Source organism: Dermacentor silvarum, chromosome 1 (assembly GCF_013339745.2).
Source record: "Dermacentor silvarum isolate Dsil-2018 chromosome 1, BIME_Dsil_1.4, whole genome shotgun sequence".
NCBI lineage: Eukaryota > Metazoa > Arthropoda > Arachnida > Ixodida > Ixodidae > Dermacentor > Dermacentor silvarum.
In genome coordinates this window covers 435,667,112-435,693,447 of record NC_051154.1, presented here as the reverse complement: position 1 = coordinate 435,693,447, position 26,336 = coordinate 435,667,112, and the positions used below count along the sequence as shown (strand labels likewise).

General features: G+C 47.4%; 1 protein-coding gene across 1 annotated transcript in view; it reads left to right on the top strand.

The window, feature by feature from the left end:
* Window positions 1-18,024, top strand: part of LOC125942597 (uncharacterized) — a 47,723-nt gene extending 29,699 nt beyond the window's left edge. The window contains exons 6-7 of the mRNA XM_049660787.1: window positions 10,123-10,272; window positions 17,717-18,024. Of these exons, the coding sequence (XP_049516744.1) occupies window positions 10,123-10,272; window positions 17,717-17,879 (313 nt within the window). The 3' untranslated portion in view covers window positions 17,880-18,024. The remainder of the gene's footprint in view (window positions 1-10,122; window positions 10,273-17,716) is intronic.
* The last annotated feature ends 8,312 nt before the right edge of the window (window positions 18,025-26,336 follow it).

The following is a 26,336-nucleotide window of genomic DNA, read 5'->3' as shown; positions in this document are numbered from 1 at the left end:
TACCTGCTGCGACAATTCCTGGCTCTGATTGGGTGCTCTCACTTCATTTGAGTTATCGGAATTTAGAATACCGTCATTTGATAACTCCTGATTCGATTCATTTCCGCCACAGTCGCACCCTCAACTCCATTAGACTCCATTGTCTCTGCGCCCCCGCGTGTCCTCACCATGAGCTCTACACAGCAACTGCCATGCCAACCCGAGAAAGACGCAAGAAGTCCTGCTCACCCGTTGCTGAATGCACTGTCGTTTCCGGATCTCCTCCACGGTGCCGGAGTTGGCTGCTTTGGGATCTTCTCGTAGGTGCGGGAGGTGGTCGTTCGATGACTTGATCTTCTCACCACTGGTCCAGCATTCGATGTTGTAGAGCTCGCCGATCCCTGTAGACTGCGCCAGTTAAGTTGGTTCTTTGTCCTTGAAGTCGATGAAAGTCTCTTCAAGGTGTTTATCGGCGTTGATGAAGCAGGAGGCAGGTTGGAGGTAACAAAACTTGAAGATATATTGCAACGAAAATATTTACACAGTCAAATGCAGAGTTAGCAAAACAACACTGATGCAAAACACAAGTAAACAGCGCCTTACTCTTCGACTTTTCTTAAGTTAGAGCCTAGGGCAACTGTCACTACATACGACCAACCGAGTCTCACTGTTCTACCACTAAGTGGTTACGGCCCAGACTAGCGTTGCATCGTACGGAGTCTTACTGATCTATCAGGTTTAGTGATTACAGCCTAGACTGAGGAACAAGCACCTCGTCTCGATTGTTATAGGTGAAAGAGACAAAGAAAAAGGGCGGTCGGACCGTTGGCCCATCCCACGGAAGCAGTTACCAATGAGAGCTGAAAGTTTGTTAAGCCACAACCCAAAGGGATGGGCTTACAATTAAAAGTAAATGTTTTGAAAACAACCCTGTTTTCCTTCTTTCCGCAACTCCGTTTCCCTCTGCTATTTCCACGTGGTCAGTGACGGCCTCAGCCAACACGCCAGGCACGCACGATTTATTGCTCGGCCATCTAAAACCTCGATGGCATTTCTACCCAGCAGGGGACTCGGGGGCTGGTGTCACAACACTGCGTACCGCAGTCCCCCCCTCAAGGTTTTTCCGCGTGGGAAAATAATGACCATTGGCGGCATTCGGACCCGGTGTTTTCAAGACGACGTTCTTCGAACGCGATCCTCGCATGCGCACTGCGCCTCTACGGCGCGCACTGCAAGCTGACACTTGACACCACGCGGGCTTTTCTCAGCGCTCAACACAAGATACACGTGGTTGCCGCACGGACGCGTAGGGGAGTGGACCCCCGCTCCGTACGCGCAACCCATGGTCAACAATGCTAGGCCATAAACCTCGGCGCCGTCTCTAGCCCTCAGGGGACTCAGAAGCCGGCGCCACAACACTGCGTACAGCCGTTCCACTCGAGGTTTGTCCGCGTTGACCTATTATGACCATCGGCGGAATGCGAACCCCGTGCGCGCAAGACCGCGTTCTCCGAATCCGTTCTCCGCATCCGCACCGCCCCCCCCCCCCCCCCCCCCCGGCGCTCGCCGCGGCTCGTCACCCGTCACCACGCGGGCCAGTCCGACCCCTCAGAAACAGAAACGGTTGCTGCCCGGACGCGCTGGGCAGTGGACGCCTCCCTATTCATAAAACACGTGGGCGACTCGCGGCACATGCAAAAGTATATACAAACAATCATGCCGCCCTACACCGCCAATTCTGTATGTTCGATAGAAGCGCGGCCTAACAGTCGTTATACTATCGTCATCACTTCAGAACAGTGTTGTACCGAACGGCGTTCCTGGAACTAGTTCTTTTTGGGAGGAACTGGAGGAACGGCACCGTTGCGTTATGGGTCGGTGTAACTGTAACGGTAACTTGTTAGGTTTACGAAGGCACGGCAGAGGGAACGACGTGTCAACGTTCCACAGCATTGAACAGATGCACGCCCGTACGCAGCACATCATGCAGGGTGGATGGGCGACCGCGTGAGGCGCAAAGAACTACCGCTTGCCTGTCACGTGACTACGGTGCATTTTCTTTCGTGAGTTCGCCCGTAATATTTTTTAGGACTAGGCTTCAAGATTGTCACGTGACGCTCCCTCCTATAGTTTCCTCCACGCTGGCCTGTCGAACGCCAACATCGAGATTTAACTCGTGTTGAGTTCAAGCAAGGGTCTTTACTAAATTGAGAATATGTATTCTGGCCATTTTCCCCCACTCATACTGCTATATTTAATCAGCATTCATCAAACGCATATGTATTGTTCCTTTCAAAGCGGTTCATGCGTAACTGTAAGGTGGTTTACTCATATTCTTGTCATCCACTTTCGAGAAATTTGACAATACATTATTTTAGATCTGTGTGTCGTCCCAGACGGCCGAAAGCAACCTCGAGGCTTCTTTTGAAGTCACCAAGATAGCGTTAAAATATGGGGCGCGGCAGCAACATGGCAATTTATTACACGTAGTTTCATCTACATCTCAACGTTTGAACTATGAAATGCCGTTTTTTACCACAGCTAATATCAGGAGATGATGGAGAATTTTTTTTGACATCTATCTGTGGTATTCAATTTTAAAAATAGTTTTTTCAAGTTCCAGACATAACAGTAGACAATAAAAACCACCTTGAAGGACGATTATGTTCTGTTGTTGTGCTCGGGTCTCAGGACGATACTGGTACATGTCAGTAACTTTCTATTTGAAGATCTAAAGCACAGTATCCTGACTGCGCATTTGAAGACCGTAATGGAAAGTGCCATATGTTTTGCACTTGTAATAGGCGAGCATCAAAGTTGCAGCTGGACATGTCTGGAGTATGTCCGGTGCTCCCTGAAAAAATTTGTCTAGAAGCGTTTCTTTGAATTCTTTTTATCTCCAGATAATCTGCAGCCGGCGATGTTTAAATTCGTATAGTTCGTATAGTCACTTTATTTCGCCTCAGGATTATACGACACTATATTTTAATTTAAAACAAATCAAATATAACGTTAATGTAACGGCACGTTCCAGTGTTCGAAGTGTAACTGGAACGCGTTCTTTTCGCATTAAAGGAACTTGTAACAGGAACTCGTACCAAGATTGGGAAGGAGCAAGGAACGAGCTTTCGTTCCTGCTTTAGAGGAACACTGCTTCAGAATTGTCCTTCTACTGTGTTCATGCCGTCGACGGCATTCCATTGACGGCATTCCCTGTTCGCAATTCCACCATCATCAGTGGATGCGCCGTCGGTATACAGTCGTCGTCCTGCCGCCAACGTTATGTAAGACCTTGGTGAGCGACGGTCATAGCAAAGAAGGCCGAACACGGGGATAGTGCATGGCGCACATAGCCGAAGCACTTGAAATCCCAGACGGACCACTACAGATTCTAATGTCAAATTCCAATCGCAGAGTCGGAGTGGGTGGCCGGCTCCGCAAGGGAGCACGGCACTACGGCGTAGGGCGGCGCCTCCAAATCCGCAATTGGAACAGAAGCCCTGCAGCCAAAGCCAAGGCTACGGCAAGGGGGCATTCGTGCAAACCACGCAACCGGACCCAGGGTCCCTTGCGTGCCGGAGGGAATTATGGCCAGCGGTCTCCGCCCCACGCTGCGGCTTGTCCGTGGTACATTGTGTCTGAACAGCGCGCATGACACTACGGGGACGTATACATGCCACAATAGAAGATTTAAGTGCTAAAAGGCAAGGTGGACGCAAACTTACCAAAAACAAAAAGCGCAAGGAACGTACAAACAAAATAACAAACTTTTACTAAATGATGACTTTCGCGTTGTAGCTTTGCCCAAGCGGCTGTCGGCATGTGTGAAGAAAAAGAGATGCTCTCGAAGATAGCATGCAGAGGGACAATTGAAACTACGATGCACTAAAAGCCTAATGAAACGCACAAGGTGTCCCCTTGTGCGTTTCATTGTGCGCCCCCTTGTGCGTTGTGCAAGCGGAACAAAGCAAAGCAGCCCGGCTTTGTAGCGAATGGGCATAGGTTTGAAGACAACCAATAGAATCAGGGCAACACGTCAATCTACCAAGAGAACAGGCTAGCTTCAGGGAGGGATAATCTACGATGAATCACATCCACGTCATCAATCAGGTAATCGAGAAATCTGCGGAGTACAATAAACCTCTATATATGGCTTTTATAGATTACAAAAAAGCATTTGATTCAATAGAGATGCCATCAGTCATAGAGGCCCTGCATAATCAAGGAGTTCAGGAGGCATACGTGAATACCTTGGGAAATATATACAAAGATTACACCGCTACATTGGTTCTCCACAAAAAAAGTAGAAAGTTACCTTTCAAGAAAGGGGTCAGGCAAGGAGACTCAATCTATTCAGTGCTATACACTGTATGCTTACAAGTATTCAAGCTCTTAGACTGGGAAGGCTTAGGAGTGAGGATCAACGGCGAATATCTCAGCAACCTTCGGTTTGCAGATGACATTGTCCTATTCAGCAACAATGGGGACGAATTACTAACAAATGATTGAGGCCCTTAACCGAGAAAGTGTTAGAATGGGTTTGAAGATTAATACGCAGAAAACAAAGATAATGTAGAATGGCCTGGATAGGGAACAAGAATTCAGGATCGTCAGTCAGCGCCAGGAGTCTGTAAAGGAGTACATTTATCTAGGTCAATTACTCACAGGGGACCCTCATCATGATAAGGAAATTTACTAAAGAATGAATTGGCGTTAGATTGCATACGGCAGGCATTGCCAAATTCTGCCTGGAAGCATACCCCTGTCGTTGAAAAGTGTACAATCATTGGATTGTACCGGTGCCAACATATGGGGCAGAAACTTGGAGGTTCACAAAGAAGCTCGAGAACAAGTACCGCACAAAGAACGATGGGACGAAAACTATTAGGCCTAACCTTAAGAGACCAGAAGAGATCCGTGTGGATTAGAGAGCAAACGGCGATAGCCGATATTCTAATTGACATTAAGACGAAAAAATGGAGCTGGGCAGCCGATGCCATGCGTAGGATGGATAACCGCTGGACCATTAGAGTTACAAAATGGGTACCAAGAGAAGGGAAGATGAGTCCAGGACGGCAGAAAACTAGGTGAGGTGATGAAGTTAGGAAATTTGCAGGCGCAAGTTGGAATCAGCTAGCGCAAGACAGGGGTAATTGAAGTTCGCAGGGAGAGGCTTTCGTGCTGAAGAAGAAATAAGTATAAGTTGATGATGAGAATAATGATGATGATTATGATGATATTCAAAGCTAGTCTTGCCAGTAACTTGTGGCCATGTTTAGGCTTCAGCTTCTGTAGTTTGGAGCCTAGTGCACTCAATAGATTGTGCCGTAACAATCTTCGTTTCTACAACGTCCTCAACGTATAGCCGACAAATTTTGGTCTCTTGGCAGGAAGTCGAAACATGATTTCGAAGGCGTACCCATAAGCGGCTATTTGAGCGTCGTTGTCAGATCCAGCGCTACACTAATCGGAACTTGGAGTGCTACATTCAGAGGTTTCGCTCGCAAGCAGCGGCAGCAAAAAAATTTTGAGGACGCTTTTAATCATTGCTATCCAGAGCTCTACTCAGATAAATGCAAAGACTGCAATCAGTGGGCGGACCTCAGACACATAATCTGGGCTTGCCCCAACAAAGTGGAGGGGCCAAGCAACACATATACGAACGTGGAGCAGTGGGAAACCGCGCTGCTCAGCTCAGACCGCGAGCACCAACTGAAAATCATCAGGCAAGCCGAAGATGCCGCTAGGACCCAAGGGCTCCTGGCCGCCATCTAAGGGAGGGGAGATAAACTCCTCGTGCACTTGCCGTTTTCAGTAAAAGTTGTTTCTCTCTCTTGAGGACGCTTAAGCTTCGCCTTTGAAAGTGGAATGCGACAGCATTCCATGATTCCTGGCTGCTTATAAGGCCTGCCGGCAACTGCAGCTCTCTTTTTTCTCCAGCTTTGCCTCCACATGCGGCTGCCGAGGAGGCGAGCGCCATCTGGATGGTATTTTTTCAAGGAGCAAACCGCGGCACGCCGCTCTATGAGTGGTAGAAATGCTGGAAAAGGGGGCTTGTGTTTGAGTTTCCGCGTAAGAGAATTATATGTTTTCTTGTATATTCCAATTACAATCCGACGCTATCACGACTGTAGGTTGTGGTTACATCGTAGTTTACGATTTTTCTGACGCATTTTGCTTTGAGAAATTTGATTAGTTAACCAGCGCCTCTGCGCCACGCGGAAGGCCCGCGTGGTCGGAGTGGTGCGGGATTATTTTCTTGGCCGCTGACGCTGACGCCGAGGCCAACATCGACGCCGACGCCAGATTTTCTGTGACACAGGGCCTTTAACGCTATCAGGTTTAAATTGCGCGCCGCGATATAGTGGCGCCCATTTTGTCTGTCGATACCGGCGTCCCGGCGTTAATATAGGTATACTGGGTTGATAGAGGAAGTGCGTCAGCCAAGAGTTCCGGTCCGCTCCACCGATTGTGGCCGAGCAGTTTCGGCTGCTCTACGGAGTGATGTCGCCTCCGCGAATACTCTCAATCTGCCATTGGAACAATCAATCGGTGCTCCCGATCTGCCATTGAAAGTGTTCCTCCAAAAGGAGCAGAAAATGCTGTTCCGGGAGTGCTCCGAATCTGCCATTGGAAATTGCAATAAATAAACGTGCCTTAGAAAACACGATGTGTCACTACGTGGTCGCTACATTGCTTGAATCCCAATCGCATTAACTTCGCTGGTCATCTTAAGATGGTTTCTGCCGGAATTCTTTCATCTTCGCAACACTAAAATACCCTGGTAAGCATTCTTGTCAGGTCATTAAGATCGTGCTCAGGCGAGAGACGGACGACCCGAAGTTGGAATGCAGGTAACGCAGTGTGTTTGACAGCGGCCCCACCTGTCAACGAGGAGAAGCGCATTAGGGTAGTTGAGAGTAGCGGCGAAGGACAGATTTCAAGAGTGGCAAGACACCACAGGGTTGGACCAAAATGGCGAAGATTTAGAAGGATATTTGCATTACAATGGCGTTAAAGAGAGTGTAAACTATTTGGATGGTAGAAGACTCGCTGCAAAAAAAAATTCCATGAACTGTCTTCAGTTGCCCAAAGAACGTTTCGTGTAGCAGCCTGAAGCGTCCGTGAAATGAGTTTCAGTAAAGCTAGTTACGCTTTTTAAGAGCAGCAGTGCCTAAATTAAAGCCGTCATGCAGATTATTTTGTTGCTGCACTAAGATATGTAGATTTTCGGCAGGTGTAATTGATGCACCTATTTGAATTGCCTCCGATCATTATGGAAAAGCAAAAATGAAATAAATTTTCAACAATTACTAAAGTATTCAAATAGAGTGTCCATTGGTCTTAAATAAATACGTTAAGCCCACACAGAGGCTGTAAAAATTCGCAACATTGGTGATAGGGATGTGAAAAAGATAATGGAATGCAGAAAATATTACTCTCTCGGTGTTTTTTTTTTACTTTGAAGGCTATTTTTAGACGTTAAGAAGCTAAAAGCTCGTGATCCGCAGCCTTATAGATGTTTTTTCTAGCACTAAGTGAGTTCCCTGCTAAGCCACGTTAACAAACAAGCATATCTAATCCCAATCTGGCGGAAAAAAAAGAACTACATTGCCTGCACTACTCATGTACTGTGCTTAACAACCTACGTGATGAAGCAAAAATAAACGAGTCTCGCATTGCTAAACAAGTATGCCTGAATTCTCGACTGAAATGTTTACGCCATTATAATAAAGCCCAATAAAGCAAAAAATTGCATCTTTCATGCGACAATATAAATGCACATGACACTGCCAGATCGGCGAAGCGAAGCAGTCAGTAACTCGGAACAAGTGCAAGTAACTCGGAACAAGCGGAACCCGGGCCGGTCACCAATTACTGTTTAATGAAAAAAGATTTTAGTGGCCCTGAATTAGGATATTCTGGCAGCCAATAGAAAAGCGCACTTAAAATTAGATTCACACCAATTCTATTGACTCGAATTCAATCACTGTACATCAAATGATTATAGGAGATACAAAAGTGAGGTGACATGGCTAGCGGTGTGTACGCTAGCGTTCACCTGTGCCTTCACTAAGTTTATCCATAGTCCCCCATTACGGCGTGCCTCATAATCAGATCATGGTTATGGCACGTAAAACCCCAGAATTCATTCATGTATTCATTCATTTCCCTATGCCTTCGCTATACTTATTGACGCACAACCATTTAGAAAGTGTAGTACGGTTGTTCAATCACACTTTAAAGCACGATCCTGGTGATCAACACATGTACTTCCTGTCGTCATTTTTTTTAACTTTAGCGGAAAACCTGATGCAGTGAACATTGTCCAACCTCTTGCAAATATTCTTCAACTTCTTGGTGTATATCCCCGTTCCTGAAGAGGAACTGGGCGTTGTGCCACTCTCGGTGCCTGTTTCCAGCCTGACCACTGCCCATTTTCCTCTCAGTCAATTATATGTGTGTTTTAATATCGAATAATTGAATAATAATGAGTGCGTGTTTGGCTAATAATGAAATTAAATGTTTTATTTCGCTGACCGTTATAGAGTAGCCAGGAAGAGGGGACGCAGGGCAAAAAGCTGCTTGATGCAGCTTGAAGACAGCCGGGTGCCCGTTGGTCACATGACAGCATCTTCACAATAACCAAGAACTCGAGCGTGCATCGTATAGGCTCAAGGGCTAATGGGTAGAGCCGAACCCGGCCGGGCCGGATCGGGCCTGAATCGATCGGGCGTGAGCCGGGTACGGAACAGGATTGAAATCACCGGCCCGGGCTCGGACGGGGCAATGCCTTACACTTGCGGGCTCGGGCCGGGCCTGAAAATTTCGCCACGTGCAGTGCTCTATTTGCGGTTGCTTGTCAACTGAAAAGACCTACCCTAGAACTTGTGGAGAACAAAACCATAGCCGGATAATTAATCCTGATGTTACTATAAAGCGTTCACTTTCTATTCTGAGTGCGAGGCTACACAGTGCAGAGTGACGTCTAACATTGCCTCAAAGTTAGTACTGCCATGAGGAAGACGTCGCTTGGCAATTTACTCTCAGGACAAGGGATTCCTGGCACATTCACTTACATATTTCTGGTTTTAATTATGAAGTTTTATGTTACAAAAGCACGATCTGATTATGATGCATGGCGTAGTGGGGGACTCCGGATTAATTTTGACCACCTGGGGTTCTTTAACGTGGGCCTAAATCTAAGTACGCGGGTGTTCTCTGCATTTTGCCCCATCTAAATGCGGCCGCCGTGGCCGGGATTTCATGCCGCGACCACGTGCTTAGCAGCCCAACACCATATCTACTAAGCAACCACGGCGGGTCATGTCTCTGGTTCTCCACTGGGTAATCGTTCTTTATTTGAGATAGCCCTGATTTCGAACGCATTTGTATATAGTGTAGAGAAGAATTGTTCCACAACCAGAAACGGAATCAAGTTACAGCAAATCATTAAAATTGATACTCGTGCCATACTTTGTGCCATATTTGTTTTTATTTTCCCATTGCTCTTGACTTCCGTCGCTACCTCGCACTAAGCCAGGCCTCAGGTATTTCCAAGATCGGCTACTCAGCATGACGGATAAGAAAAGGATTCAATCCAGCGAAAAGAATCCTCCAGTTTTACCAGTGCGTGCAGTTATGAACAGGATAGCAAGCGCCTAACAGATAGAACCCTGATGCACGTCTTGTGTATAGAGTTTCTTTTAGAATGTTTTTCTTTGACTTATACTGTATTGTCCTGCAATGTGAGAACAAATATATTTCGGCGCAAAAAACACGTCTGTTTGCAGGCCACAAATGGTAGACGCCCTATTATTTTTTATTGGAAATTGTGACATATATACTAGCGAACGTAACATTTGCTTCAGGATGATCTCAATTTCGCAAACGCAGTGCGCTAATTTCAGCTGATATTTAGATAAGCAGCAGACCATATTGATAAGAGAAAAAGTGCGTAACACGAATTGCCTTATGTTTACCAGCTCTAATCCCGAGTTGCAGCCTGCTTGCTTCAATACGCATGTCTTCCGTCATTTTCATTGAAACAAGCACCATAGAACCGCGAAACATCAAACATGCTGCACCTGAACAGAGTAAACGTAAAGACATTTTTTTTGTATGTTTTTTTTCCTTCATTAGGACGAACTGCCCCGACGATAATAAGCTCTTCTATTGCCTCCAAAATGTAAGCAGCCCCACTTCTGTGGCCGTGGGAACGATATATTTCGACATCCTGAGGACACACTGCTTCGAGTACGGATACCCTACAATCTGCACGGATTACAACTAGTAAGGTCAATTTTACTTTGCCCTTTGGCGCTCAAATACCACCATATACCACACGTGTCAGGCTACGCGTCCACTTACGTGCGTGAAATACAGTCGAACTCGGATATATAGAACCCACATTTAACGGATTATTGTGTATATCGAACAGCTGTAAAATTCTCTTGAAAATCCCATGCAGAAGTAGAGAGCTAGTGCACGCGTATGTAGAACGCCCGTTCACCACCACATTCGATATACGCGTATCAAACGCGGCGCCACGCCGAAGACCTCAAAGTGCGCAATTTGAGGACTTCTAGCACCTGGAGGTGGATAAGAGAATGTGCAGTCAGTTGAGCCATGCCGGTCGTGTGTGCAGTCATTTGAGACCCGTTGAGTTGTTCGGCTAGCCCGCGTGCTACCTCGAAAGTCAACATTCCTTCTTTACGACTTTCGTGGAGTCGTCGTGTGGGTTGAGAGCCTAAATCGTGAGTACATTTTCTGCAAGCAATGGCCGCTGCAAGTGTAAAGAAAAGAATCAACTTGGACTTTGCAATGAAGTTGAAAGTGATTCAGCAAGTTTCTTGCAGGTAAATAAAGTGTGCTTGCTTTTTTTCTGAGTTTCGTGCAGTAACTTACGGTCTTCGGACGCACCAATCGGGGAGCCGCCATTTGCCTCAGGGCCTATTATTTTGTATATTGAATTACCTATATATCGAACTTTTTTGTGATCCCCTTCAGGTTCGATATGTCCGGGTTCGACTGCACCTGTAGGAAACTATACCGTAAATCTACTACCAAGTGTGTGTGCGTGTGTGTGTGTGATGGACGGGCGTTGGTTTTGCTATGGCGTTCTTTTGCCCTTTCAATATCACAATAAGTAAGCCACATGTTTCTGCCCTCTTATCGATGGCAGACCAAAACCTTAATTTTATTGGCCCTGTTCCACTTCGTTCTCTAGCTGAACTGGCAAGTTCTTTTGCACGCAGTATTCTCATAATACTTCCTCGAGTCACCAAAGCAATAGGAGAGAATTGTAGTGGATCTTTCTATTCGTTAGTGAGCTGTTAGTTTAGGTTAGCTGAAATTGGGAGGGTGCTCGCACTTTTAATTATTTTAATTATGCTAGAGTGTACGGGTGCCGATGCAAAGTTTGAGTACTGGGCGCCTTTATTTATGCACAAGAATAAAATAACTGACATTCCTTCCTAATCGATTAAAATAGCGATAATTGCGCAAGCACAAGTGAAATAATGCCTTTCGAAGCTCTACGCTCAGTTGCCTTAGAAGACCCGGAAAATAGAAAAGGGCGCTATTCCAAGCTTACTTTTTATAACAAATACACATGTAATAACAATAATTCATGTCCCCGAGAAAAGGATAAACAAGTACACGTGTCAATATAATTGTTATTAGACGTGGCCCTGAATGCAATATTAGCTGAGTTAGGGTAAATTTGACGAGGAATGTCTCAGAGCAGAAGCGATCCAGGATAGTCTAACAAAGTGGCGTCGTCTTCAAACACGACTATCTTAACATTTCTAACATAAGCATGTACCATTATTGTGAATAAAATTATTTAGGAAGTTTTATAAATTATGTGCTGGCTGACTAATTTGTCGCCAAAAATGTGTGCGCCGAAACGCATGTGCAAGCAGATTTTGCTCGAATATACCGGGTGTTCAAAATTAAGCTTCATGGTTGTTTAAAATTAGGCACTGGGAGGCACGCGAAGATAATCTGTGCAGATAAGTTATGTGGCCAGGGGGACACATAACTTAGGTTCTGTGTTACATAATTATCGCTGTCAGCAGCCGAATCAACTAAAATTGACTACTTAACTTTTTATTGTCTGCAGTAAGTGCGTATGTTTGTATTGAAAAGTTGGAGGCAGTCTTGTTTCTACACAATTTCACTTGGAAGAATTCTTATGGCATGTCTGTGCTCCAAGATATCCGACTCCAAATTTTAATTGTCGTTCGGATGATTACACGTGTAAGAGAGTGAGGATCGGTGCAAAGCTCATCCCTGATGTGACGCGGCTGTTGCGTGCGGCGTTTAGTCTGACAACGGAGCGGAGGCATTGGCAAAGATGACAACTGTCCCCCTTCCCCTCTCGGCTGGCGAAATAAAAAAAAATCGAGGAACTCGGTTCCGCTGTCGTAAAACGCGACCGCGCAGCCTGTAACGATGGTGGAAGCTGCCATGCTGAGATAATGGCGCGAGCGGAGAAGCCGGATGGCAGTGCGCATGCGTAACCGCTATCGCCGGAAACGCGAAAAAAGTACCCGATTCCCGCCGGGATGAAACCCGCGCACGCTGCGTGGGAGCCCAATACTCGACCACTGAGCCACGCAAGCGCTTGCTATCGGGTCGCGGAAAATACCCTATAAGGCAACACGCAGTGGGAGACGACTCGAGCCTCCGCCAGTATGGTTGCGCCATCTAGGTAAGATGCCTGCAAACGCAGCGTCCGCAGGCGCAGACGACGATATGCGATTCAGACGCGGCGCGCAATCAACACGCTCCCGAGCAGCCGAGCCTCCGCCAGTATGGTGGCGCCATCTAGTTAAGGTACCTGCAAACGCGGCGCGCCCGACATGTGAGTTGCAATTGTAAGGCTTGACGGGTTCAGCAGACTGCTGTGCAGAGATCATTACAATCTGCAGCTCGCCGTCGGCGCCAGGCGGGCCGTTCAGATCGTTCTCGTCAAAACGAGTCGAACAGACTGCCGCGAAGGCCCGGTTTTGAGTGGTGCCCAAATTGGAGCTACTCTTGAGCCGCTCCACCAGCTTACGCCGGGACTGTGCTGCGCGTGCCGCGCAGGCCTGTGACTTTTTTTCATTAAAATTGCCGTTAGTTTAACTTAGTAGGCACTGTATACATACATACATAAATACATACATACACACATACACATACACACATACATAAAAGAAAGAATAAGCGAAACCGGGGGGCTCAACATACATTGAAGCCAAGTAATTAGTTGTGGTCGAAATTTAAATGTAGAAAATATTGAACAAAAGTGAAATGAAAGGGGACGAAAGTTGCCGCCAGTGCGAGCCGAACCGACAACCTCCGCATTACGCGTGCAATGGAATACAATTGTGCTTCTGCGACAGCCATCAATCCTTCTGCTAACACGGGCATTTTATGCGTACTAAATCTACACAGTTCGGCGAGTTCGTTCAGCATTGATGATGATGATATGTGGGGTTTTATGGAGCAAGGGCCAATGATGACCGATGAGCTGGTTCAGCACTGCATGTTCTACGTGTGTCTTGTCCTTTCTTTCATCCTTTTCTCTTAAGGCTGGTTCACACTAGGCTGACACGACACCGATTTTGACCGGCCGACTGTTGGCGAAAGCAGTTTCCAGGACGGAAAACGCTCCTGTCAACGGTTTAAAGGAAGGAAAACGCTGTGGCCAAAAGTCGGCAGACATAAAATCGGTGCCGTGTCGGCCTATAGCGTGAATGAGCCTTTACGCGCATTTACACACATGCAGTACTATATCTAGCCTGGGAAGTGTTAGGCCAACGCACGCTTAATGCGGTGGTTGTGGGTTCGGCTTCCACCGGCGGAACGCTATCTTTTCGTCCACTTTCATTTGCCTTCTCTTCATTATTTTCTGTATTTCAAGTTTCAACCACAGCTAATTATTCCCATCCCAGGTTCCGTAGCTTCATGGTGTGTCAGATTTATAGGGTCCCACACAAACACACACACACACACATATATATATATATATATATATATATATATATATATGGACGCCCAAAGTTCAGAGAATAATAATGTTGAAATAAATAATTCGAAGACTGAAGAGAGCGCCGCAGCTTGTGCGCACGCTCTTGAATGCTAAGCTTCTAAGCGCGCGGTGTGCGCGGTCCTTACATCGTTGTGAAAAGCTTTCACGTCACAGTCATATCTAATGTCATGGAGGGTAGTGAGGACGACTGTATTCATGAGTGTGCTACCGAACTAAATCTGAGCAGTGGTGATAGCGACATAAGTGATGACTCTAAACGAACACCAGCTGTGTGGCGTGCTTGCGGGAAGAAATATGTGCTGTTAGGAAAACAACGGCGTCCGCTCTTTTTTGCACTAGCAAATCGAGAATATCGCACACGGCCAGAAAAATTAGACCGCAGGGAAAGGGGAACACCTCGTCAAGTTGGAAAAAAAAAGAGTGGCTCTTACGCGAGCATCTATGGTACGTTGAAGTATTTTTTTTTCCTAGTCCAGAAAGATTCTTTCATAAAAAAATGTAACGAGCGCAGAAAACGTGGCGTTGTTGCAGATGATGTCTTAGGCGACGCGGACATCCTTTGCCGCTAATAACGCGGGTAATATCGCTTCAAGCGGCGACCACAGCGAAAGCGCGCCATCCGGCCACTTTATATTTGATAGCTGAAAGGGATATCGATACATTCGTTTCTCGACTTGGCCACCACATCGCGCGGATATTGGGCTCTAACAGCTAGGGAATTAATAAATGGAGGAGAGTATCTTGAGGGGAAAGGTCACGAAAAAAAATGAAGCCAGGGGAGGCATGAATGCATGGCGGCATACTTGACATCTGTTATCGCTGGGACATTACTTGGCCGTGCGAAATGCATCGCAAGATAGGCGACTCGCTGCTCCTGCCCATTTTACTCCGTGGTGGGTTTTGCCGGTGAGTGTAGAGATCAGTTATAATCTGCAGCTCGCCGTCGGCGCCAGGCGGACCGTTCAGATCGTTCTTGTCAAAACGAGTCGAACAGACAACACACGCCGACAGACGTCTCACTTTCCCCTTGTCCCTTTATGCGATAGGCCAGCGTTTACATGCACTTACTCATATCGATCTACCCTCTCCAGGTGCATGCTGCTTGCTGCCGCTTCCTGCTGCTTGCTGCTGCGTGGAATGCTCATATTTTTATTTTCCCACACCAACTCTTGACCATCTAATGTCCGACCTTCAAACAGATTTTAACTCTCTTCAGAGTTGGTTTAATATAAACAAACTAAATATTAACGTAAAGAAAACGTGCTTTATGCTTTTTACGTGTCCTCAGAAAAAAAAGAAAACTTAAATTCCTCGTTCTCTATATATTGAATCTACAGAAATCAAAACTGACAGTAGCGGTAACTTTTTCAGGTGGTGTTGTTGACTCTAAGTTAAAATTCCGTGACCATGTTTCGTCATTCATCAAAACAATTGCACCAAGATTTCGGGCACTCATTCGCGCTAGAGATTTTTTTACATCTCAACGCTTTTCACTTGATATAATGCATTTATTCACAGTCATATTAATTGCTGTATTCAAGCCTGGGGCAGCACCTATAATAACGATCTATCACCTCTCCTAGCCCTTCAAAAACAAGCCATTAGGCGTTATTTCTTTTGCACCTCATCAATCGCACTCTGCCCCGTTCTTTATTAGAAGTGGTGCACTACTTTTATCGCTATCTTATTACTGTAATCTTGGTGTATTATTCTTCAAAGTTGTTCACCACTATCTCAACTTTGATATAATTCAATCTCACGTATTGGTTAATGCAAACTGCACTCCGTTTTCCGTTAAGGACAATCTACTTTTGCCTAGTACACACCAACTGTTCTTTTAAATGCGTAAGCATTTCTCTGCCTACCAAACGAGAAAACTGTCCGTGCATCCATCTGTCCTTCCCGTAAGACAATCGCTTTCGAGATAGAGCCTGTAGCAGCGAGTGACTGTACCTTTCCGTTGCCTGTCGCTTCAACGCGAACGAGGCCGCGCGAACACAGTGCTCACGGAGCTCTCAGCACATGCCGCACTCTGCCGTTTCGCAGATCGCTCTTAAGATCCCGCGCGTCTATCTTAACGCTAACTGAACGGCGAAAGCCCTGCGCGCCAAGCTATTACCACGCTCTGTCGGCATCGCACATCGCTTTCAAGATTAGGCCCGCGCCGCCGCACCAGACATAACCGCCGTCGGAGCACGGTTGATTACGGTTCATAATAGTTGGAGTCGGGTGAATACTGCGCTAAAGAGCGACAACGGCTTAAAATGCCCGAAACGTCATCAGCGCCACCTGGCGCCGCCACCTGCAGTAGTACCAACCAGCAAGAAACAGTGCACTTCAATGATGCTGCACACATTTCATTCATTTTCTACATCTCCGTCGTCATTTCACCCCACGGTTACATCCGCTGTGGGCTATCTATAACAAGAGGGAACATTGCTTCTACTCGCCTCCTCTACGTCGTCTCGTGCAGGTCTCACTTAACAGTTCGGTGGTACAACCGCGCTTCTCTTTTTCACGATTCTTTCGCGGTCGTTCTCGCAATTATACGAAACACACCAGCGTACGACCACTGAACGCCACGTCGTTACTACGAAATGCTTACGTATCTTTCAAGCAACTCCCACAGGACCGTCTGCGTGGATTTTTTCTTCTGCTATATCACTATGAAATTCCCTGCCTACAGCCTTAAAACAATGTAACTCCCTTTCCATCTTAAAATCTCAAATAAAGGACCACCTATTTGGAATTATAATATGGCTGTACTAATTACCTGAATTTGTCTATCAATGTCTCCACGTACTTCTTGAAATTTCTTATCGTAGTTACATGGTATACCATGCTACTCATCTTATTGTTATATTGGGTTGGGTTTCCTCTGTATTTTGTTGTACTCCTTTCATTTATTTTTTTGTAAGTTGTTTTTATTATATGATTATGTATGACATCAGTGTACTTATTTCGTCTTTAGCCTGCTCATTAATTTTTTCGCCTTTGTATTTTTACGTTCACTTTACTTGACTTACAATACATCGTAAGGGTGTATTGCGTTGGGATCCCTTCCTGAGTACAACTGCTTCCTACTAATTTACTTAATAATAAAATTGGATTGATTGAAACGTCAGCCCCCCCCCCCACCTCCTGCCCGAAGGAAAGTGCAAACTCTCCGCTAATTAACAAAGGTGCTTTTGAAGAATGGCTGCATCTCACGGGACGATATGGCGATCCTCAGGAATAAAATGCTGCCTCGAACTACGAGTCGGTCCAACCTTCGCTCTTTAATACTTCTACTGTCGCGAAGAGAAGGCTTCATTCACTTCATGCACTTAATGCCTTATTACGGAAATAGTTACTCACGAGCAACTTTCGATCGCAGCGAATAGTTGAACGTCGCAATTTTTTCTTGACGATGAAATCAAGCTGACACGTACGTTCCTGTTCAAACCAAGTGGCTCTATTTAGTCACTCGAGGCCAAGGAGTAATTTTATGAAACAATAGCTTCATTCACTTCAGTTTTGTTGGCGAAAGGAATAAACAAAAAAAATATTTTGCAGTTTAATATTACATTTCACTGTTTCAGAAGCTCATTATAGAGGGTTTCTCACACCTCGTTTCTCCCAGTCTGATGTGAACTTGTACTTTAAATTACTTTTTCTTACAGAGGCACATTGTTTTCTTTTTTTTATTTTCAGTTTCCGCATCCTGTTGTTGCAAGATCCTTGCGAAGAAAGAAAGCCAGACACGACTAAGCCGATGCAATGGCAAGTCGTCGGCCCGATGCCCTTCTTGGAAACCTTCATTAAGAATGGGGGAAATGTAACCAATTCTCCGCTGTCACGCTTAAGTAATCGCTGACGCAGAGTAGCGAGGCACGCCAAGAAGGAAAAGAAAGAAAAGAGACATTGATCTGATTTTGCGAATAGTGAAATGCACAAGTAAATAATCTGTCGCTCTTATGTCTCGATACACGCGCTTTTTTACTAAATAAATCAGATTAGAATTTTGTCATCTTCATCTTGTTTCACCAAACACCCTTTTTTCCCACAGCTGTATGTTTTCTTTCTTTTTTTCCATAAATGACCTTACACGTACATCATACCTTGAAGCCCTTTAATCTTCTTTCCCGTAAAACTCATTAGTGTATTCGTGGCACCAAAGAATTGTGTAAACACGGGGCTCCCAAGGAGCAACTTATATCATTCCAACAGGCAACGTTTTTCCTGAGCTACGTTTAGAAAAAAAATAAATAAAGGACTATCCAATGTGCAAAGTCAGGCTTAAGTATAAAAATTTTCAAATTACGTTAACAACACGCGTTAGTGAAGCTCACGGCCACCGTCATCTTCATTCTATAAGTACAACGGAATACTAAACGCCACTATCGTGTATGTTCAGCGGCACCGCTTCTCTTACAATTTTCGTCATTATCGTCACATTTTCGGCTACAGAATACTTCTGTGCCTGAGAACCAATCAACACACGCCCCAGTATTCCTCTTTATCGTCAAGGTGCCGATGAGCGCATGCCTTATTGGGTGCGGTGGAGGTTTTATGATCCTGAGACCACGAGCTCCGTTCCTCCCTTCACTTGGGGCAAGAAATAATTTCTCACGTGCTAAACTTTGTTACCAAACTTTAGCTGAGATAAGTTAAAGGCAGAACTTGTAACTATGCTCTGCATCGAGAATAAAAACTTCACACGGGTTTAACAAGAGAGGACTTAGACAAGGCACTGCTAAACTGACTTTTTGATTCTCCAAATGAGGCGATAAGAAGGAGAACAAATCACATAAAATAAAGTTTTGCATTACGCCGTATACTGATGTAGAAGTAAGCTTTGCTTGTTTTGTTTTATTTATATTTTACGTCACCAGCGTGCATGAAGCTTCTATTCTATTTTATTTATTATCGAGGTGGGCTGCGCGTCTCCCGCTAAGCGGTCGCTCACATGCGGGTGCGTGGGTGAAGTTGTGTACAGCATCGTTGGTTACGCATGTGCAATCGCACGATGGGTCGCGCTCGCGTCATTTCGCTCGCATTGTGGGTGAGCGCCGTGCAGTTGTGTGTCCCCTGAATGGGCCCGGGACACACAACTACTACTACTACCCAGATTTGAGCAGGCCTTTGCGGCAAGAGAAAAAGAGTGGCAGGAAAAAATGGACGACACGCGCAAAGCCTTTCAAGACATGGTCGCGACCCTGGCTCAAAATCACAATACCCGTTTGACAGAGTTGGAAAACTCCCTAGTCCGTCCCAGAGCAGGTCCCCTAAAGAAGCCGTACTCCCGTCCCGACAAAGATGGCTGCCAGTAATCGCGAACGAGCCACCTAGTGCATTTGGCAGTGGAACTGCCGGGGCTTCCGGCGAAAACGACCACACTTACAGCAATACATTAGCTCTCTCGCACCGCATACCTCCACCGATATTATCGCGTTACAAGAGACCGGAGAACCGGCTAAGCTGTCGGGATACTCGGCGTACACCGCAGTTTCGGATGATGGACGCAGACCGCAAGTAACCACACTAGTTAAGCGAAACATTCTGGTTATACAACATCACACAGGCAATGATACAGCAGCCCATATTCTCCTGGAGATCATCCCGTCTGCAAGGCGCACGCAACAGAGCCTCTTCATCCTCAATGTATACAGCAGCCTCAAACAAGAACATAGATTTCTACGACTCTTCACCAAAGCAAATCAAGTAGCCAGAGCAGCCCCCCTTCTCATTGTAGGGGACCTAAACGCCCCTGCAGTGACATGGGGATATCCGGTGGACCACCGCAAGGAAAGACAACTATGGCTTGACGGACAGAACCTAGGTCTTACTCTTGTCACGGATCCAACCTGTCCAACTGGTGTGGGAAACAGCGTTAGCAGAGACACTACTGCGGACCTGGCATTCGCAAAACAAATACAACAGGCAGACTGGATCAACACACAAGACAACTTGGGCAGCGACCACTATATAATCCAAACCACAGTTCGAGCGGGCCCGCGAAAGCCCAAAGGCCGTCAACCCTGCATCACAGACTGGGACGCTTTCCGGCAGGCCAGAGCCATCACCTCTCTCTCCGGTACCCAACACCCTTTGGAAGATTGGGTCGCATCCTTGCTGCAAGACGTGAGGGAAGCAACTAAATTGGTGCCAGAGGAGGCCAATCTGCAGGAGGCAGATAGCAAGTTACTGCATATGTGGGAAGCACTCGCCAGTCTGCAGCGCATATACAAACGCAACAAGCTCAGCCGAACGCTCAGAAAACGCATTGTCATGCTCGCCCTTCATATCGAAGACTATGCACAACAACTTACTCGTCAAAATTGGCACAGCACATGCGACAGCATGGAGCGGCAACCAAACCTACCCAAAACGTGGAATATCCTTCGTTGCCTCCTCGATCCGGCCAACAGCAAGAACACACAACAGCACAACTTGCAAAAAATTATTCACAACCATCCGGGCACGGACGCACAGATTCAAGAGCTCACAGACCGCTACGTAGGACCTCGACCTACTACACCCACTCCAGCATACACTGGTACCGCTAATGACCATCTGGACGCGCCCATACATTCAGCAGAAGTACGTGCAGCTATGCGCCCTAACTCGGCTCCGGGACCTGATGGCATTACTAATAAAAATGTCACAGTTTCGCCCTAAGGGCGAAGCAATGAATGCGATAGCAACACAGCAATGTCATACGAAGTAAGGTGAGCGGCCTTGGTAGCAATATGAATTGTAGTAAACATGAGCTGATTAAGTAAGCAGGTGTGCTGCGGCGTAAGTAGACCGACATGAAGAGATACTAGATGACCACGAGAAGGCGCGTGTGAAACGGTAGTGTTGATGAGAAGCGCTTACCGTGGGCAGCGCGTGCGAAGGGACACACCTGTAGTGCTGCACTGCCGATCTGGGCAGCATTGCATGTGTAGCGTGCGTTGGAAAATGTGGCCCGACTATTACTAACTGAATGAACAAGCGTGGTGTGAGCGCGCACAAACAAACATGAATAGATCACACTGAATGACTGCAGCCAACGACTGTCAAAACGCTGGCAGCGCAACGTACCTTCGCCCGCAGCGGGCGAAGGTAGCGGGCGAAGGTACGTGCGGTCTATCGCTTCAACGGAAACTGAGCGGCGAATGCACGGCGCATAAAGCTCAGAGCCGTGTGGAGATACGAGACGGCGCGGTCGAACGAACGACGAGCGCGGTTGTTGGCAGTGTAGAAGTGCGCCCCCCCCCACCCCCCGCTCCCTCCGGCGCTGGCTTCCCGCTTCCTTGCTTGCGCGTGGGAGAGATAAGAGACTGTGCGGACGAGCGACGAGCGCGGTTGTTGGCAGAGAAGTGCCCCCCCCCCCTGCTCCCTCCGGCGCTGGCTTTCCGCTTCCTTGCTTGCGCGTGGGAGATTGAGTGCGTTCGCTCTCCGTGGTAGCGCGCGTCCCCGCACGCTTCCGCTGGGGCATACGACGCGCGGCGAACATTTTATCTATACGGAACCTCACGGCGACGGCGACGGCGACGCCGACGGCAGAAATCCGGTTGAAGTGTCCATATAATTGCTATCGCAATAAAATGCTTCGCAACCTAGATGAGGATTCTCTAACAGCCCTCGCGGCTTATTTTAATGCGTACTGGCAAACTGGACAACTCCCGCCACAATGGAAAGAAGCCAAAATCATTATGATTCCCAAACCCGGGAAACGCCTCCTACTCGAAAACCTCCGCCCCATTTCACTTACTTCATGCGTCGGAAAGGTCCTGGAACACGTCATCCTCCCACGGATACACAAACATATGGACGACAACGATGTCTTCCCCAATACCATGGTTGGCTTCCGCGCTAATCTTTCTACTCACGACATCATGATTCAGCTCAAGCACCACATTATCGATGGCGATATAAGCTCGAGGCTGGACACCAGAGCCATCTTGGGGCTAGACCTAACTAAGGCTTTCGATAACGTCACGCATGAGGCCATACTGAACCAACTGGCACAACTCCAGGTTGGACACCGAACAGATATAACTACGTCAATGATTTCCTTACAGGTCGCACTGCCACGATCATCATCGGAGGGCTGCAGTCGCCAATTATTCAACTTGGCAGCAAATGTACGCTGCAAGGATCGCTTCTGTCCCCTTTTCTGTTTAACGTGGCGTTGCTCGGATTACCGCCTGCATTAGCTAAAATCCCCAACCTCAAGCATAGCCTCTACGCGGACGACATCACCCTGCGGGTCACCGGGGGCAGCGACGGGGATATCCAAGACACCCTGCAGCAAGCCATCAATGAGGTTGTTGCATACGTAGAACCACGCGGCCTTGGTTGCTCCCCACAGAAATCGGAAGCCTTCTATCCCCCCGAGATACAACTCCACGTGCATCAGCAACTCATACCTACAGTGCCTAGCATCCGTATCCTTGGCTTATGCATCCAACAAAACGACAGAAACACGGAGATGCTCAAGCAATCAGATAGTCATGTACATCAAACCACTCGCCTCATTGCACGCATCGCAAGTCGAAATCACGGCATGAAAAAAAAATGTCACAGTTTCGCCCTAAGGGCGAAGCAATGAATGCGATAGCAACACAGCAATGTCATACGAAGTAAGGTGAGCGGCTTTGGTAGCAATATGAATTGTAGTAAACATGAGCTGATTAAGTAAGCAGGTGTGCTGCGGCGTAAGTAGACCGACATGAAGAGAAACTCGATGACCACGAGAAGGCGCGTGTGAAACGGTGGTGTTGATGAGAAGCGCTTCCCGTGGGCAGCGCGTGCGAAGGGACATACCTGTAGCGCTGCACTGCCGATCCGGTCAGCATTGCATGTGTAGCGTGCGTTGGAAAATGTGGCCCGACGTTTACGAACTGAATGAACAAGCGTGGTGTGAGCGCGCACAAACACGAAGAGATCACACTGAATGACAGCAGACAACGACTGTCAAAACGCTGGCAGCAAGCATACGCCGCCGCGGGCGAAGGTACGTGCGGTTTATCGCTTCAACGGAAACTGAGCGGCGAATGCACGGCGCATAAAGGTCAGAGCCGTGTGGAGATAAGAGACGGTGCGAGCGAGCGACGAGCGCGGTTGTTGGCAGAGAAGTGCGCCCCCCCCCCCTTGCTCCCTCCGGCGCTGGCTTCCTGCTTCCTTGCTTGCGCGTGGGAGATTGAGTGCGTTCGCTCTCCGTGATAGCGCGCGTCCCCGCACGCTTCCGCTCGGGCATACGGCGCGCGGCGAAGATTTTATCTATAGGGAACCTCACGGCGACGGTGACGGCGACGACGACGGCGACGCCGACGGCAGAAATCCGGTTGAAGTGTCCATATAATTGCTATCGCAATAAAACAACCGGATTCGTCTGGTAACCACCTACGTCCTGATCAGGATCACCTATGTCACCCCGTACCTTCACCTCAATGCGACTGACAAGCTCAAACTCAACACCATAATTGAGAGGGCCTATAAGCAAGCCCTACAGCTTCCAATTTTCACATCTAACGAGAAACTGGATGCCCTCGGCCTTCACAATATCATAGACGAGCTTATTGAATCTCAACGTATAACCCAACACGAACGACTCGCCAACTCCACCACGGGCGGGCACATTCTGCGAACTCTTGGCATAACCTACACCACCCAATTCGGACCAAAAGTACCCGTCCCTCCAAACATTCGCGCTCAGTTAGTTACATCGCCCATTCCTCGTAATATGCACCCAGAACATAATCAGGAGCGACGTGCAGACAGAGCTAAACATCTACAAAAGCGCTACGCCCAAGCCGCAGATGGAGCCTACGTGGACACCGCGGAATACCCCCACCAGAACGCCATAGCGGTCGCCGTAGTCATGGGCTGGGAGTACCGCCTCGCCACGGCCGCATCAATACTCACCACTCAACCCGAAGAAGGAGAGGAAACGGCCATCGCCTTGGCCTATGCCTCTACCAATACACACTACTTCATCAGCGATTCAAAAAGGGCCATTCGCCACTACACAAGAGGACTCATGGCACCCCAAGCACAGAAAATACTCTCCGGCACTCCCGCCTCAAGGCAACGCCGCGTACAGATCTGGGCCCCTGGTCATTCGGGTCTGGCTGGAAACCAAGCCGCCCACAATGCCGCCCGAGCTCTCGCACACCAGGCGCATCATCCGTCTCCTGCGTCTTCCGATCCTGACGAGCTCTTAGTTCTGCACCGCGGTCACGAGCGTGACCGCATGGTCACATTCAGAGAAATCCCCCTCCACTACTGCAAAGAGCGATTACGCTACTCACCAGCACACAAAACACTGAATAAATCACAATCCATCACTTGGCGACTACTTCAGACGCGAACTTTCCCAAACCCCGTGCTATACCACCGAATTTACCCCAATGCATACTCCCCACTATGCAAAGCCTGCGAGGCCCGCGCTGACCTCGATCACATCATCTGGGCATGCCCGAAAACTACACCCACCAACACCCACCGCACTAACACTACACGCATCATAACTACGGCCGAGCAGTGGGAGACTTTGCTGCTCAGCTTGGACCCAGAAGAGCAGCTCTGGGCCGTCCGGATGGCCGAAGACGCCGCCAGAAAGCAAGGGCTGGCCGCCGTCTGAGGAAGAGAAGGCCTGGGGGTTAGTCTCCCAACCCCCGCCGCCCCCAGACCCCATCATGGACACAATAAAGTTTCATCTCTCTCTACCCTGAATGGCACGGCATACTGCGTGCCCGGCACTTTACGCGATTGCCTGAAGTCGTCTCTACAGAACTCTTTATCAAGACGAGTGGTACCTTGCAGAGCAGATGCGTCTCCAGGTAAGTAGTATCCCACCGAGGATTCAATGTCCACTTTCCTCTAGATGTAGATCCTTATGTGCCAGAGGCACACACCTGCTTTGGGCAATTGGTCAAAAATGGGGAAGTCCAAAATAAGAAATTAGTCCATATTTAAAATGTAAAAGAAATTAAGCTACAGTTGACAATATATGTGCACCCGTGAGCAAAAGTATATACGAACCAGGGATTGTGCGTTAAAACCCATTTTCTCCTCTCTCTGTGAATGCAACTTAAAAATAATGACTGCAGACCAGTCTTGGTATTACGAATTTCCTAATGCATTAGTCAGTTTCCGTTTAGGCGTGTTAATTACGAAGACATTCTGTTTTTTCGGCGACCCTGTGGTCCGTACACTCTTGCTCACGGGTGTACGTGATAGTCTAAAAAAACTGAAATTGGCGGTACTTAATAATGAAAATGAATCAATAAATCCTGCGCTGGAAAGCAGATGGAACACGCTTTCTTCAATAGAATCAATAACTATCTTGAGGAGAAGAAAATTTACCCAGACTCCATGCTGGGGTTCCGCTCCCAGCTATCCACACAGGACGCCATGCTGCAAATTAAACAGCAGATACTAGACAACAAAACAAAATCGACTAGGGCGATACTAGGATTAGACCTCAAAAAAGCCTTCGACAAAGCAGCGCATGCAGCTATATTAATTCAGATAAGCCAATTAAGCTTAGGATCGAGAGCATATAATTATGTCAAGGACTTCCTAACGGGCAGAACGGCATCCCTTGTAGAGGGAGAACTCAGATCTGAGGAGAGACACATGGTTAGCGCTGGCACCCCGCAGGGTTCAGTCATATCGCCCATGCTGTTCAATCTAATAATGATAGGAGTCCCGCAATGGCTAAACTCTGTACGTGGAATATATCACTCCTTGTATGCAGATGATATCACCATCTGGGTTTCTGAAGGTAGCGACGGAGAGATAGAGCAGAGACTAAAGGAGGCCGTCGACACGATCGAGGAGTATCTCGAAGGTACTGGCCTAGAGTGCTCGCCGGATAAATGCGAACTCCTCCTCTATCGAGCCATGCTCAAAGGTAGACCACCCAAGGGCTACAACCGGAACCGAGCCTACGAAGAAATCCAAATTCGCACCAAAAACGGCAGGACTATCCCCATAATGGAACAGATCAGAATCCTAGGACTCATCATCGAATCCAAGGACACTAACGGAGAAACCGTCAAGACGCTAGTAACTAAAGTCACCAACGCAATAAGGCTAATCAAGAGTGTCAGAAACAAACACCAGGGAATGAAAGAAGCTAACGTCGTCAGACTTATATATTCCTTCGCCAGAAGTCACATTATATACGTGGCGGTATACCTCAATTGGTATTCAGCCGAAAAAGCTAAGATCAACGCACTCAAACGAAAGGCGTACAAGCAAGCTCTAGGCCTTCCAGATAGCACCAGCACCGAGCGACTACTTCAACTGGGTGTACACAACACGTTAGAGGAGC